The 16,540-nt window shown below is 40.0% G+C and overlaps 1 protein-coding gene across 4 annotated transcripts in view; it reads left to right on the top strand.

The window, feature by feature from the left end:
• INO80 (INO80 complex ATPase subunit) overlaps positions 1–16,540 on the top strand; it is a 67,406-nt gene that overhangs the window by 707 nt on the left and 50,159 nt on the right. The window contains exons 1-8 of one of the 4 annotated variants that reach the window (XM_037394047.1): positions 113–784; positions 7,664–7,849; positions 8,710–8,876; positions 8,967–9,034; positions 10,584–10,742; positions 12,554–12,674; positions 13,983–14,197; positions 15,237–15,290. In XM_037394047.1, the coding sequence (XP_037249944.1) occupies positions 7,707–7,849; positions 8,710–8,876; positions 8,967–9,034; positions 10,584–10,742; positions 12,554–12,674; positions 13,983–14,197; positions 15,237–15,290 (927 nt within the window). In that variant the 5' untranslated portion in view covers positions 113–784; positions 7,664–7,706. Of the gene's footprint in view, positions 1–112; positions 5,907–7,663; positions 7,850–8,709; positions 8,877–8,966; positions 9,035–10,583; positions 10,743–12,553; positions 12,675–13,982; positions 14,198–15,236; positions 15,291–16,540 lie in introns of those variants that run through there. The other 3 variants (XM_037394045.1, XM_037394044.1, XM_037394046.1) reach the window with 3 other exon arrangements.

The following is a 16,540-nucleotide window of genomic DNA, read 5'->3' as shown; positions in this document are numbered from 1 at the left end:
GCGCGGGGGGGAACAGGGGGGAGGCGGCGCGTGCGCGCGGGGGCCGCGGGCCCGGGAGGGGCCGCGGGCCCGGGCGGGGGGCTGCCGAGCCGCCACACGGAGAGCGCAGTCGCCACACGGGCAGCCGGGCTGGCAAGGGCCGCCTCAGCGGGAGCGGGGCTGCCGGGCCGCCCTGCGGGGACCGGCCGGGGAGGGGCGGCCCCACGGGGTGCGGGGCGGGAGCGGCCCCGCTCAGGTTTGTGGGTGCTGGCCGCCCCGAGGGCCCGCCCTCGCCGCTCCGGGCCTGCGGCCGTGCCCGCCGCCGGGGGGAGGCGGACCCCGGGCAGCCCCGCCGGTCGCGTCACGCAGGGCCGGGGCTCGGAGGCGGCCCGGGGCCGGTGATGGGCGTCTGCCGGGCGCGCGGCCGCTGCGGCGTGAGGCGGTGTGTGCGGCGGGGCCCGGCCCGGTGTCACCGGGCAGCGCGTGCCCTCCTGCCGATCGCGCGTGGTCCAGCTCCCTCTCCACGCTGTCGTAGCCGAAAATAAGAAATGCCTTCATTTTCTTCTCTGCGTGAAGAAAACGGTGCGGGTCCATCCCTTTGCATAGTGACATGTCTTCGTGTGCGTTACCAGAATTCTAGTTTCCTCATATGAACAAACCTACTGCCTGGATTCGTACCGCACATCTGGTACACCTGTGTGTGACCAACACTCGTCTGTCTTTAACTTCCATGCATCAGAAATGCTGTATTCGCGCTGTCGTTCCTTTAACATACACATAGAGGAGTATGTCGTAACATTCTGAGGTTGGTAAGATCGTGAAGGAAAAAGTACAAGAAGTAGGGCTGTAGCTTAAACCTTTTCCTGATGTTTAAGGATATTCCCTGTAATTCCCTTTCAGTTCGTCTCTCACATATATGTCGTTAAAGCTAAATACTGCCTTGCATTTCTTGATTGTTCAAATGAGCAAGTTTTGTGCCATTCGGGCATAATGTACTAAGCTGTAAACTAACTCTGTAATAAACCTGCTATTTGACAGGCTAAATTACATGCTAGGGATTGTTTTAGATGGCAAGAAGAAAGTGGCCCTCTTAGAGCTTTCTTGGATGTAGTTCCCTTTTCATGGTCTGGGGTGGAGGGAGTAAAAACCAGACAAAACCGAAACCATCCATGCAGTTTGTATTTTGTGTACATGGAGAGAGGAGGAGCGAAGCAATGGCGATGCATGAGGGTCGCAGCTGGTGCTGTTACATGGAACAGAGTATGGATGTATTGTCAAGAGGTCTCCATAAACACTATTAACTGCCCTTCTGGGACAAGACCTACTATAACTGAATAATTAAATAGTTAGGTTTGTTTTTTCTGTTAGTTTAGACACGGAAGCAGAGCAATGACGTGCCAACTTTTGTGTTTGGTATGTTTTAAGGTATGCTGTCGTTTGCTTACATGTTTCTGATGAGTTTTTTGCAGAGCAGTATAGGTTTTTTGAGTGTTTGTGGGTTTTTTTGTTAAATAATAATTTTTGTTAAATAAATAATTTTGTTAAATAATAAATGAGGCCCTTTCTGTGACTGTTACTTGGGCAGTTGGGAAATTCGGAACCCGTTCCTCACTGGCTTGTCTTCTCTGTATATAAAAGCAATTAAAAGGTGGAACAGAGATCAATGAAGTGCTGTTTCATTCCTTGAAAACAATATAAAACCTTACCACAAAAGCAAAACAGTGAGGTAGAGTACTGTATATGGGACAGTATCTAGTTTTAACTAGATTTCATTACTCAGAAAAGCAATTAAAATGGCTTCTTTTTAATTTCAAATTGATATTTTTTTAAAGTCAATTGTTACTGTCTTTTATTCATTCAGCTCGAGTTTAGCGGAGACTGAGGACTGTAGGTTCATATGGAATATCATATCTGCTTTTTTTTAAAGCAATAATTTCTTGTGTATTAAAGTTATATTTAAGACGCTTCCATAAGAAAAGACTAGATGAGGGATTATGTTTCACTCTAAGACCTGGTAGATAGTGTGCTTTGGAAATGGTTGTCAGTGTAACTACACATTTATCAAAGCAAGCTAAGATGTGAGGGGAGAAAGAAGTGTGTAATTCTCCTCCAGGCAAAACACCTCTTCAAGTTTTTTATGCCACTGCAATTGTTTGTATTAGCGATTACATGCTTATAAAGAAATCTGACAAAAATATGCCTCACCAGTATTACTGTACTAATGTACAGTAGTTTTCCATACAGATCTTGACTGAACCTTACATGTGGATATGTACGTTTGCGTCAGGGGTTATTCTGGAGATGTTACTACAGGAAATTGTTATGGTATTCTGCTATTCTGATGAGAGTTGTATGTCTCAATGGTAAATTTCTTCAGGAAAGAGAAGTGTCCTAGGTGTTCGTATCAGTTTGGGAAATCTCTCTAAATAAGTTGGTGTCAAAATGCAAAGCATGAAAAGACTGTGTGTGAGTGCAAAACCAGAAAACTGCTAAATTGTGAGGGAACTAAGATAGCGGGTTGTATTCTTGCTCCCAGTTCTTAATCCTGCTTTATGGACAAAATGTTCAGTGCTGTAAATGGAGATATGAGGAATACATGCTTTCTGGGTGTCAACTGGGATTTCAGGTTTTTTTTCTGCTGGAAAGTTTTGCCAGCATGCTCACCCCAGCTGGGTGGAGGAGAGGTAAGAAACTCTTCTTTTCTGGGCTGAAACACTGGAACAAGTGAGCGTGCTCACCTGCCAGCTAGTAATGCTTCATCTCCATGCATTTAGCGTGTGACAGGTGAGAGGGAGTTGGGTTTACCTCTCTGATTTGCCTTGCATTTGTCACAGGCTAAGCAGGGGTACTGTGGATTAGCAGCTGTGTTGTACCTTTTGCCTCCATGGCAGCTTGTGTTTGTGCCCTCAGCTAGGACAGTGGCTGTTATCATTAGTTACTATGGTGTTTGATGTTAGTGCTGGGCATAGAGAGAAGAAAAAGTGATCCTTTGGGCCTTAACTGAGGTGTAGAGATGCCGAAACAGAGAGACTGCTGGAGGAAAAAGTACTATTTCAAACAGCTGTGTAAAGCAAATCCTTTCTAGCTCGCAGCTTGGCACAAGTGCCAGACTGTGCTTGCCACTTACAGGGCTCCTGCTTTAAACTGTTACCTGTAGTGAAAACTTCGTTGTGCTTCATTCAGAAATAGCCCGTAGATATTTCTTTAAACTGGGAGAATCCGCTTTTAAAGGTAAGCTGCTTCGTGACAGCAGTGTTTTTGCTGTTTGGTTGGTGCAGGTTGGTCTGTGTAAAACTTGGAAACCTTGTTATAAAACATAACTGCTCTCTGAGGACATCCTTGGAGGATTCTTTTCCAGTGCTGAGTGTTTACTTACTGCCTAGATGTTACAATGGGCAGACTTGAAAAAAGTGTGAAGAAACCCCACACCTATGTTAACATGGAACTAAGCAGTGTGATTTAAAACAGGGTGAGGAAGGCTGCTTCAGAACTGAACTTAGATCTTAAAAAAAATAAAGGATTGTGAAGGTTATTTGTATGAAGTTGATATATATGGAACTAAACTAGATTCTGCTGATGATATTTTACCTGTGCTTTTAATAATTCGGAGGGCCAGATGATACAATGCAGTGGTTTCAGTGTGAGCTTCTGATTAAGTAGGGATGTTAGAGGATTCAAAGTATCTGCCGTGAGCACAGCAGCTATTTCCAAATGCCAGTTTTACTAAACTGTTATAACTTGAGAGATGAAGGGAGAAAGCAAGTAACTGCTCAATTAGATACTGACACTTAACATAAAATTGGCTCATATCAGCCAGAAAGTCATGATGGCAGAAGGATTACTCTGCAGTGTCCAGTCATTTCACCATCTGTAACATGTAAGGTATTTACCTAAATGGTATCATCAGTAATGAAAACATTTTGAAAATCTGTATTTCTGCAATCTTATTTAAACTGAGTAGGCAAAAGGATAGATTTGTTTAAAAAATGGCAGTGAATGTCATTAGGGTGTAAATCAATTGAACCGATGTCCTGAACACCGCTACCTGCTGTAGTGGATCGGGCTGTGGTGTGCCTCTCACTTGTTTGTTCCCATCTTCTCTCGCTTCAGTATTCAGGGAGTTTTTACCATTGGATACCTTTGTTTCTTAAAACCTAGAGTGGGAACAAAAGAACAGAGAATAAAGAAGCATCTGAGCTTCCTGTATTACTTTGATCAGCAGAGAAGCACTGGGTGATGTTAGCATATAAATAAATGAAAGGCTGAATTCAATGGCTGAGCTATTTTTTATTCAGTTTGCCTGTGTAACACTTATTAAATTTGTTTTGGGTGGTGTTAGTACATTTAAGAATATTGTTCAGCTCTTCTGTGTTTGTTTATTTGGTAGGCAGGATACAGATGAGTAACTGTTTCTTAGGATGAGAGTAATTAAATTTGTGTGTACAGGAGCTTTGTGGGTCAATTAAAATAGGAAGACAAGCAAAAAAAGAATGTCTGTTTTGAATGCTGAAATGTAGGGTACTTACAGTATGTCAGCACAAGGAGGTCTTTATTAAATGCTGAAATGTAAGGCTTCCTGATCTGGGAAGTAATATTTAGGAACGTAGGTATCTGAAAAAAATATGGCCAATACAGGTACTTAGCATGTGTGTGCACATTCTAAATTGTTTTAAGCTTTTATAAGTGAAAACACAGCTAAGTGTACACAACAAGGAAATTTAATGTTAAAACATGGAATGAAAGCTACTCTTTACAGTTACCAGCAGTCATTGCAGACAGAGGGTGTTAGCACTTGCTTTTTATACTTGTCTGGGAACTCTGTGCAGCAGCAGTGAGCCACTCCTGAGAAAATGGCTTAGTTTTCTAATTACTAAACACATCTGATAGCATCTTCTTTTCATAGGGTCATTTATATCTTGCGAGCAAAGAAATAATCTTCTGGTTCTCTCCGAGGCCACGTGAGCGTGGAGCCAGATGAGCACCGCTGCCTGAGCAGAGCAGAGGCACTCATCCAGCCTGGCGGGTCCATGTGGACCAGCACTTGGGCAAGTGCGTCTGGGCAGCTAGAAAAGCATCCAGTTACTCATTTTAGATCAGGAACATGATTGTATTTGTTTTGCCTCCAGCCTGTTTGCTGTCCTGCAATTAAAAACTTGACCTCAAATCTATCTTAATTCTTTCCTGTTATTCTGCTGTGAAGCTTGTATAGTTTTGTGAGGGCAAGGCTCGCTGGGGCAAAAGAGTGTGTTTGGCGTGCTGGCTTCTGCGGAGTGGGTGAATCCCAGTAAAATCCTGTGTGCTTTGTGCCCATTGGGGCACATTTCTTTCCCACGATGCCTCTAGGACAGGCCATGCCACTAGGAGTTGGGTTTTGGGAGGGAGGTTTTCTGCAAAGAGCAAACAAGTAAAAGATGCCTTGTGGTTCTGAGTAAAATCATTAAACAGTGGTTGCACGTGACAGTTTGGGTGGGAAAGTCGCATAATGCCATGTTAACCCAACACGTTCTGTCGTTGACAGATACATTTTGAAATTGAGTGATAAAAGGGATCACCTTGTGTCTTCTGGTATGGTACTAGGGATTGAATCTTGCTCCTGTAATATGCGTTTGTCATTATTAAGGGTGATCTGAAGGGAAACCACTTTCACCTTCGTGGTATCCTTTTCTGAATGATTTCTTCAACCAGACACAAAAGTTTCATGTTTTCTCTTGTTTTCTAACCTCTTTGCTTTCTTCACAGCCCTGTCTCTTGGCAGACAGTTTTTGATTTTAGGATGGGTTGTTTGTTTTTTTCCAGATGGCTGTTAAGCAATGTGACATATCCAGATGAAAGTTTCATGGAAAACATGAATCTTAATACACTTACCATAGGGAAAGCTTTCAGGTGCTTTGTTCTGTCTGTTAACTTCTGCTGGAAGTGGGTATTTGGTAAGAGAGGTCAATCATTCTGTTGCCGTCTGCTCTGTGAAGGTCTAGCATATAGCATATAGAAACCTGAATCTAGATAGCTTCAGTCTAAAAAAAAATAATTAAATGAGGGCTGTTACCTAACAATTTCTGGCAGCTGTTTATTCTGTATGGATAAAGGCTAGGTGTTTATTATGAAGTAATAAAATTTGCTGTTGTTCAGCCACAGCCATCGGTATCAAGGTGGCAATTGTTTGTCATAGTTTTTTGTAACTTCAGAAGTTCTCAATCTGTTCCATAATTTTTGAGGACAAAAGACTTGGAAGAAGTTAGGTGCTAGTTTTTAGACTGTATATTGAAAGAGAGAACAATTTGAAGACCAGATACTCAATCTGTGTTTTTGTGTATATAAGGTTAAAACAATTAAGTTATTAACAGTTTAATAATTTAACAAATATAAAATGTGTTGTAGTAAGTTAATACGAAGTTTGCTTCAGGTTTTGTAGTATTTTTAAGAAGTGTTAGAAATCAGAATGATCTTTCAGAAGAACAATTAATCAAAGCCTTTCAAGAGCTGACTGGTTTTATTTTTGTCCTCCACCAGAAGCAAAAGCTAAAGGCATTTATTTATTAAGTGAATACTATCATATTTAGGGTGTTGACAGCACTTTTGTTTATGCATTAACACCTGTGACTTTGGAAATAATTTAAAATTATCTTTCTTACTATTGTTATAACGATGATGGCATCTTTTGTAATCAAAGAAAAACAAGATTCCAGTTGACAGAGCTATTAGGGTAACCATTGTTAACGACATGTTTTGTAGTTGAAGGAAAATAAAACTGCAGTTGACAGAGGGATAAAATATTGTGATAGTTTTGTTTCTAAAGTGTGTTTGATGCAAATATTGCGGGGGGCGTGTGTGGGTTTTTTAAGAATCTAAAGTCCTAGAACAAATGAAACGTGAAAATCAGGCAGGCTGGTTTTACTAGTTGAAAAAACATAAAGCTAGTGTATGTTCTAAATTGGTAAGTGTAAGAAGTATGTAACACATTGCTAATTATGTGTTACTTTTTCTTTAATAAAGATAACAGATGAATTTTAGAACAGATTTTTTTTTTTTTGGTGCGGTATTTGTAGCTTGTTTGTCAACAGGTGGCAGCTACGTTTTGGGTGCTCTGAGAGTTGTATTGCTTTAAAGTAAAGGAAAAGTCTTAGGAGTATCCTGTAGACTACAGCTATGAACTGAATGGTAAAAACAACAGAAGGACAATATTTTCAGTAGTTCTTCCTTTTTGGAGTAAGTTTATATATGTGATTCAAGTTAAGAAAAATAATTTAATTGCTTTCATTCAGCTTTCATGATAGGCAGCTGCCCTCTGTTTGGAGTTAAACATGTTATCTTTAATAGTGATGCAAGTTTACTTTAGATGTTCAAGGACTGGCTGCATTGCGCTTGCATTTCCCTGTTGGCACTTGGATTGTCATGCTTGGTCAGTGCCATGCTTGTCCTCTCGAACGGCACCCACACGTCATAAACCAGAAACCTTAAGAATTGCATTTTTGGCTATTGTAATATTGTGATAGAAAGTTTAGTGTGAATTTCTGATTGTTTAATGTACCTGTTAACTGCAGCCTAAGCTTTTTGCCCAGGACTACCTCTGTTACGTGTTCTGTGAGACACTAGTATTTGGTGTCAGGTGCAGGAGGTGTGCTTGCTCACCGAGTTCCTCCGTTCAGAGGTGGTAGTGAGGATGTCTGTTGTTCCTTCTTGACAGCTGCGTGTTCAGAGGCACCTGTGCATGAGGAGAAGTTTGTTCTATGGCCTCAGAGCTGGGTGCCAGGGAGGATGGCAGCTGCTCGGAGCTGGCAAAACCCCTTTATCTGCAATATCTGGAGAAAGCTCTGCAACTGGATCAGTTTTTACGACAGACATCTGCCATTTTTAACAGGAGTATATCCAGGTACCAAAACCTTTTCTGTTTTTCCTTGGGGACATAAGGAAAGAGAAGCATTTTTATTATATCGTTCGAAGGCCACACCACATTAAGGATTTAGTAGTGACTTGTTCATTATAAACTCCGCTCCTTTAAAGGTTTTGGACTGTGCTTCTTCTACCTGGCACTAATAATTCAGTATGTTGCCAGCCCATGTACAAATGAGCACAATGTTTTAAAGCTTTCTTGCATAGCTGAGTGCCCAAAACTGCCTGCAAAAAGTAGGAGGAAGAAACACAAAGTTGATTTTTCAGGGACTTGGCCTGTGGCCAGAAGCGAAATGCAGAGACTGGTGAGATGCAGAGTTTTTATGTAAAGTAAGTTGTAGCCATGAGAAGCGAGTCATCAGGGTACGTTTCTGTCCTGGAACAGTTTACATTTAATTTCATCGTTGTTTTGGAATTGTAGAGTTACAGAACTGATAACTGTATAGGTAACAGAAAACAGGTGTATTTACAAGCATGAAATAAGACCCACTCAAGGAGTAGAAAAAATATAGTTTCATAGTTCTCACATATACAGTAGTCAGTAGTGCTGAGGACTTGATGTTAGTTTCTTGCTTATTTCATGCTTCTCAAATTAGATACCTAGTTAAAGGCTGAAGGTGCAGGTTGATGGCATAGCCAGGCCGGTCTGATGATTAACTACTGCTGAGGGGTTGATGGGAAATTATTAACAGCAATATTTCTAATGTGTAAAATTATATCTGAAGCTTGTCTCAAGGTTTGAGAATTGAGACAATGGCCACATGTAAGAAAGTCGTGTGGGTGTCTTCTCTTTTGAGTATTTTTCCTTTCATTGTCACCACATTACATGTTGCCTTGCAGTGATGAAAGTGAAGATGGATTGGATGACAATCCTTTGCTGCCTCAGTCTGGGGATCCCCTGATGCAAGTTAAGGAAGAGCCTCCAAACTCTTTGCTTGGGGAGTCTTCTGGAGCAGGGAATTCCGGGATGCTGAACACACATTCCCTGAATGGAGTACTGCAGCCAGGTAGGCAGGCGCTAGGTTGAATCTTTGCTTTCTTTGGGATAAGCTGGGAAAAGCAGTATTTCTTAAGAACTTTATTTTTTCTCTAAACAGAACCAAAGTCTGAAAAAGGGAGCTTGTATAACTTTTCCAAACTGAAGAAAAGCAGAAAGTGGCTGAAGGTAAGAATGTTGGAAAGAATGCAGCTATTGTGACATCTGTGACTGGAGTTTCAGTCAGCACCTTGTAGACAGCAGTGAGCAATTCCATCGTGTTGTCTGATGTAGGTCGTGGTGTAGAAACATAAGCAAGGAGATGACGGCAAGAAAGTTGAGCAGTGGTCAAAGCATTGCCACAAATTATCACAAATACTTTTTCCCAATACAGTAAGTTTACAGTAAGTTTGTTCTCCGTAGTCCATTTAGTTTTACTTTACACGTGCTACGGAGAGTTCAGGAAGCTAGACTAATGTGTTTTAAGAGCTGCTTTAAATCACGTGATGCAATTTAGTTGATGCAAAATCTCCCACTAAAAGGTGATAGAAATAAAAGGTGTAGCATAAGGTGATAGAAAGCTGTGGTAATATTTTGTGTTGCTGAAAAGAGGGCTAGAGGGCTGCAAATGAATTCTTTGGTCTTGTTCTGTATTGGGTGGTTGTTTGCTGCACTTTGTTTTTTGGTTTTTTTTTTTTTTGGTTTGGGTGTTGGTTTTTTTTGAGGTAACTGGAGCTATGGTCCCTTGCTAAGAGGAAAGAAATGGGTTTTTTGGGGGTTTGATTGGCTGGGGTTTTTTGGTTGGGTTGGTTTTTTTTTCATTGAGAAAAAACACTTACCAAAGCAACAAGTACATTCTGCAGAGGCTTCTCATCTTGGAAATGGAAAGAAAGAAGAGTATGTGATGGCTGATAACGAATATTGTATTAGACTTTGGGTAGAACAAAACAGAATTATAGTCTTTGTAGATTTGAGGCTTTCATTTTCATTGTGTAGCAAAATGGACGGTAAGCATTTCAATTTTGGTTAGCAGCAGCATTTTAGTTAAATTTCACGGTGAGTATACATTCAGAATCTTGAAGTAATTTTAGTACGCTGTCAAAATTAAAAAATTATCTATTATGAACTGTATTACATGGATGTTTGGGACTCCCTTGAAAATTTGTTTCTATGATGAACTCAGGACAGGGTCCAAACAAGGATGGAAGGAGAGAGTGGAATGGTGGCTTTATGCCACCTTTGTGTTTTTATTGTACTGTGGCCTTGTGTAGTTAGCAGCAACAGGTTGCCAAGAGGTCTGACAAGAGCCAAACCTGCTACAGCTAATGCTGGTGGAAGGGGCAGAGTAGCAGGATAAACTACAAATGGGGCAGGAAAGCACTTGGAACCATACATAACAAAGTGCCCCTACTGGTATATCCTGGGTTTTCTTGCTGCCGCTTGTCTGAGACCAGAAAGTGGATTCTAAAATGACTTAACTGTGATGAAACTAGCAGAAAACTACCTCCCTCAGATCAGAACGTGTGTATTGGATTCACTGCTACAGAGTACTGTACCTCAGAAAAAGATTTTCCATTTGAGGCGTTTCAGATGGAAGATGCTTTGTAAACACTCAGTATCGTTGCTGGGCCAGACCCACAGCCCTTTATTCGATAAAAGCTCAAGAGTGCTTTGCGTAATAAACAGTTCAGTTCAGGGACTTGCAATTATTGAAGTAATTCCCATTTATTCTTGTTAGAGTATCCTTCTGAGTGATGACTCCAGTGACACAGATTCACCAAGTGATGAGGACGGAGAGGAGGACGAATTTTCCCTTTCAAGGGAGGAACTTCACAATATGCTGCGATTACACAAATATAAGAAACTGCATCAAAGCAAATACAGCAAAGACAAAGAGGTAAAAATCCAGAATTTTTACATTTCCTTGATTTTTATTCTTTCCTGTAACTGCATTATTTTAACTGCTCTTATATTTTTATCGAAAAACATAAGGTTTTGTGGATTGGAAAACATCCTGTTAAGTAGACTAGAACAGTTTTAACATTGGTTGCAGAGAAGGCTTGTTTAATTACATACAGACCGAAAAGCTGTTGATGCCTTATGCTGAGAATCTGTCAATAATTTATGTAGCTAGTACTGGCACAGGTGTTACATAGAGCTTCCGCAATGCTCCGTCCCAGTGACTAGAGCAAATATAGGGCGCTAGAATGCAAGATTTGGATAACATATGTATGAAAACTGAGGTGCTGTGGGTTAAATTCTAATACGTGTAGTAGCTGCTGTTCAAGACTAAAATTTATATTTAAACCTAAAGCAGTATACTTGCATCATCGTTGAAGTGATGAGTAGGAAGGCAGTGTTTACATTCTTGAAAGGGAATTCCTAACTCTCCTTACTGTTTCCTGTCGATCTTTGGGAGTTTGCTTCACATTTTTCTTTCTTGCTTTTCTTTTTTATTTTGGGTTTTCTTCTCATATTCTCTTTTTTCCCTTCTTATAAGAAAATAGTCTGCCACATTTCTATATTTTTGTTATTATTAGGCCACATTCTATGACCGTTTTGTTTATAATGATATATTTCTTCAAATTTATAAGAACTTTTGCAGAAATTATTTTCGTTGCTGTTTTGAATCGCACCAGAAAGTAGTCTCAGGTGAAGGAAGTCATCCTATTCTGCTATCAGAGGATGTCTCTGAAATTAAATTTGTCTTCTTGTTGCATATTCTTTTGAAATTTCTCCAGAAGAGTGAAGAAATATTTTCCCACTCGGGTCTTTGATTCTGTCCACTTCCTCCCTTTACTTGTTAAGTTCTAAACTGAGATTGTATTAGTGTCTTGAAATACTACATAACTACACAAATAGCCATACACCCAATTTTTACACAGGTCATAATTTTTGTTAGGTTTTACACAAGTATTTATTTCCAGACTAGTAAGAAATAATACCCAGTGGGAATAACCGGGGTATTGTCAGATCAGCAGTACACAGTTATGAGTGGGGGAAACACATCTGTCCAAAAAAATATGTTTATGCTGATGTTCTCCCCTTTCAAAAATCTTTCGTTAACTTAATAGTATGCTTAGGTTTTAAATTGTTAATTTCTGACCTGTGCTGTCTTTAATTTGCCTGTTTATGTGTAACCTGTGTATAGTTCTTTTATTCAGCTGAAATATTATGCTGGGAATATACTGAATTTTTTGATAATTTGGGGTGGGGGGAAGCTGAGGCAGCTGTATTTTTGCTTAACCATCTGAATGTTCAAATTGTTTGTCCTTGTGGAAATCTTTTAAATGCCTCCTATCTAAACCCATCCTTTTACATCGCTTGGAATGATGAAGTAGAACATGTATGTCATTTGGGAATGCAAGCAACACCAGTAAGAGGACCATAATTGGATCACTACATGCTGCCTTGCTGGGCAGGACCCATACGGAACAGATAGAGCAGTGTGCTTGGAAGTGTAAATTTCACTGCCTGCTCTTCCTGCCTTACCTGGTGGGCTTGGCTCCCTGTGCAGGACTTGGAGGCCACCTCTGGGAGCAGTGGTTTCACTTTGGACACTGTATGATCCTTGATAACAATGCTAAGTATGGAGAGGTGTATGTTTTCTGATCTCTCCTCTGTGATCAAGATCTGAACTTTTTTACCTGCTATCTCTGTTATCTGCTGTATGTTTTGCACTCCTGTGCTCATTTACAACCACTTCAGTTGCAGCAATATCAATACTACAGTGCAGGACTGCTGTCAACGCATGATCCTTACTACGAGCAGCAGCGCCACCTGCTAGGGCCCAAGAAAAAGAAGTTTAAAGAAGAGAAAAAATTAAAAGGTAAATTTGCTAACCTTGTGTTTTACAATGGTTGCTGTGATTAAACTTCTTTCCTACATCATTTCCTTTGAATAAACATAGATGTTTCAAACTTTAGGGTTTTGCATTGAAATAGCCAGTTCTGTCAATGAAAAAATCTTCAGGACATACTGTGCTTTATCTTCTGGCTTCTAGAAAGCTAGAGTGGAAAAAAAAGAAGTGTGAATTGAGAGTTCGTGGCTTTAGATTTTCTTTGTGGGCCTCTGAATCTAGAATGAAGGAGTTAACACAGTGAATACCTTAGAGCTTTATTCATTGCTTCAAAATCCATAAATGCCATTGTATATCATGGTCCATTTACTCAGAGTTTTTTGGAAACATGATGGTTCCTTGAAAAATGCAAGAACTTCTCCAGTACCTGCTGCAGTTATTCCTCAATATGCAATTTTAGTGAATAAGAAATGATAGGGACTGAAAGTGTTTTCTGGAAACAGAGGTAACTCAGAATTGATGCCCAGTGTGAGTTAAAATAGAATTACTTCTGTAACCTCTCAGCTGGAGTTTCTCAGATGCATGTTTGCCAGGAAGTGCCATTTCCTTTCTTGATCGAGCTGGTAGCAGCATAAATCTGTAAGGAAGCAGGAAGAAAAGGCTATGAACTGTCACAGTAAGGTGAATTCTCTCCAGTGCAAGTACTTAAGTTTTGAGCTGTTTTTTATAGGGGCCTGTTTTGGGCTTTCTTCCTTCCTATCTTTCTGCAAGTTCCTTGTGACTGTGGTTTTGGTTTTTTTGTCTCTCTCCACTAATCTTGAAGTATCCATGATTTTGCATACTCACAAAAATGTGATTTGCATCTGATCCAGTACCAATTTCTTCTGAAAGCTGGTATCTCTAATACATGGTAACGTGCCAATCTCTTTCAGCTACTGAGAAGTTTTGTTTAATACTTACCCTACCAAACGCTAATGTTGTTACCTTTGTATGTCTTACTTTTATATGTCTTTAAGTAGAACTTTACCACAATTCAAGAAATATTGCATCAAGTCCCAGACATTTTGATTCCTAAGGTGTGTTTCCCTGGGTGGAAAAATTGCATTTCACCACCCTTTTTATGAAACAGGAAAATCTTTCCGCTATAAAGTAATGAGAAGATTTCTAATTTATGATAAGTGGATGGTATCAGAATTGGCAAACACTGATAAGTTTGGCTTTTTGGTTGGTTCCACACATAAATTGACTAGGATAGTTTACTCAAGGAAAGATACCTGACTAAGTGTGTTCCAAAACCAGGAAAATTAATTTATTTTTATGATCATTGTTGCCATGCAGGCAAGTTGAAAAAAGTAAAGAAAAAGAGGAGACGGGATGAAGAACTCTCTTCAGAGGAGTCACCGCGACGCCATCATCACCAGACCAAAGTTTTTGCCAAGTTTTCTCATGATACACCACCACCTGGGTCCAAGAAAAAGCATTTGACTATCGAGCAACTTAATGCACGTCGGCGGAAGGTGTGGCTCAGCATTGTTAAAAAGGAGTTGCCAAAGGTGAGCTTGACTAATGGCTCTAGGTCAATGAACACAGCAAGGCAGTCAGATAAAAAATTAACTTAGTAGGGAGCTGGCACTTGGAAAAACAGAGTGAAGTAAGGCCTGCTTTTTCTGGTGGTCATTAATGACCAAACTGATATTCGGTAATCCGTAAGCGACGTGTATTTGAATTTTTTATCACCGGTGATATCCGAGTGATCATGCAGTGCTTTGCCACTGCTTTTGTTTGGCTATCCAGCCTTTTTCTATTAACAGTACAGTAAGCTGTAGCAGGTACTCCTGCTAATGTACAGGATAGAGCAAACCAGTATCTAGCTTTTACATAAAGTTTGGGAAAGGAATGTTTCAATCGTTGTAGCTTGCGTGGGTTTTGAAGCTTATTTCAGAAACAGTCTAGGGAAGAGTGTATCGTTTACAGGACAAGCTTCAGGCACATTTGAAATAGAAAGCTGGATTTACACTTGCTGGTTTTCTGAGATATGGTTGGAGTGGACATTACAACCTGCTTTTTGGAGTTCACAGTTAACAGACTTCGAATTCTAGGAAATTGAATATGAGTGATGGCTGCATCATCCTCTGTGAACTTACAAGCCAGGGAAAGAATATGTGCAGTGTGATAGACCTTATATTTTCAAGACTGATTTTGATCATGTGAAGAACATTAACTCTTAAGAATTAATTGCACATTATTCTTAACATCTTTGGGAAACAGTGGAAATTTTTGTTGTTTACTTCAGTGGTAACAGTGAAGTAGGAGAACCCTGCTTTGCAATAGTAGTAATTAAAGAAATGATCCTGGAAAATGAGGAGTTTTTACATGCTTCCTTCAGGAGTTGGAACACGTTTATGTATGCCTTCAGTAATTAAGAATGGAAAGCTGTTTTGGTCAGAATAAAAACCACATACAGTACCTGTACCCAGCTACACAGTAGTGTACAAGGCTGAAGTTGGCATGTTTATCTGCTGAGGACTGGATAGTGATCTTACTGTGAAGCCATTACCCTTTAACTAATTTTAAGATGGTATTCTTTTATAGGCATACAAACAAAAAGCCTCAGCCCGCAACCTTTTCCTAACCAACAGCAAAAAGGTAAGTGTTGTTTAGCTTTACACTGGTACTTGTACTGGATGTGATAAGCAAACTGTAACCTCTTTAAGTTTCTTCCATTTCTTACAATACGGACTATGCTAGCAGGGCATATAGGAGAAAGCACTGTATAGAAGTAATTTGTCATTTAGTATAAGGCTTTTCGGTTTTTTAGATGTGTCATTTTTGGCATATTTTGTAAGCAAAGGATGAAACGAACAACATGGATTTCTTCCATGAGATCTTTTTGGCTTTTTTAAGATTTAGTTGGTACATTTTTAATTTACTGGTCTTTGATAGTAAATTAATGACTTCAGTACACTTTGGCTTTTGAACTGCCTGTCTATCTGCTAGCTAGAACTTGATGGTTTAAGCATTCTTGTTTAAATCAAAGGGGCTCTTGGAATATTAAATCTGTTAATTTACATAAATATATAGGAGCTGAGATTAAAAATAGAACAATTTTTTGCTTAAGTGATTGCAAAAGGAACGTATCAGAGTCTTCTCTGAGAAACGTCATTGTTTCCACCTAGAAGGAGTTATTTAAGAACACTTGGTAATGGCTTTCTGAGCATTTTTCAAGTGTTACACTCAAGTGTCTAATTCATTTGTATGGCTAATGAAAAGGTAGTCAAATATATGGCTGGGAATCACCCGAGACAAGAAGATGTCGAAAATTTTCTATTCTGTATATATGTTCTCAAGAAAAGGGAGTATTTTCTGTTTAAAGGATGCAGAAAACAGGACCTGCATGCGTATATGCCTAAGAAGCTTTGCTGTAGGTAGGTTCTCTCCTATGGTCCTCCTTAGCCAGCCGACTGGATTGCTTTGTGATGTCTGGGCCGATGGCCTGTGATTATTGTACTTGTAGGGATCACAAACTGCATTTTAGCAAGTAAGTGATGCAGCTGACTTACAGGGTTTGAAATTCCACTTTTTTTTCTTTGTTTCGTTTGATCATTTGAAACCTGTGTGTTAGAATTGTTGATGTGCAGATTTTAGCAGAGGAAAAAACCGCTGTCAAAACCAACAAACCCAGCAATTTTGATCATTATGTCAACGGCATTAATTTATTTATCCTAGAATGAAAAAATATATTGTATTATGCTGCTTCATGACATGGTAGGAAAACGGTAGGATGCTCTCCCACTTCTCAGTGTATTAACGTAAATGGGACTGTGTTCCACCAAGACTGCTATTGCAGCAGCCTTATTAAAATAGTGAGAAAAGAACCCCAGGAAAGGGCCTGGAAT

This window comes from Falco rusticolus, chromosome 7, assembly GCF_015220075.1.
Source record: "Falco rusticolus isolate bFalRus1 chromosome 7, bFalRus1.pri, whole genome shotgun sequence".
In the NCBI taxonomy this organism is placed as follows: Eukaryota; Metazoa; Chordata; class Aves; order Falconiformes; family Falconidae; genus Falco; species Falco rusticolus.
This window is presented reverse-complemented; position numbering and strand designations above follow the sequence as displayed.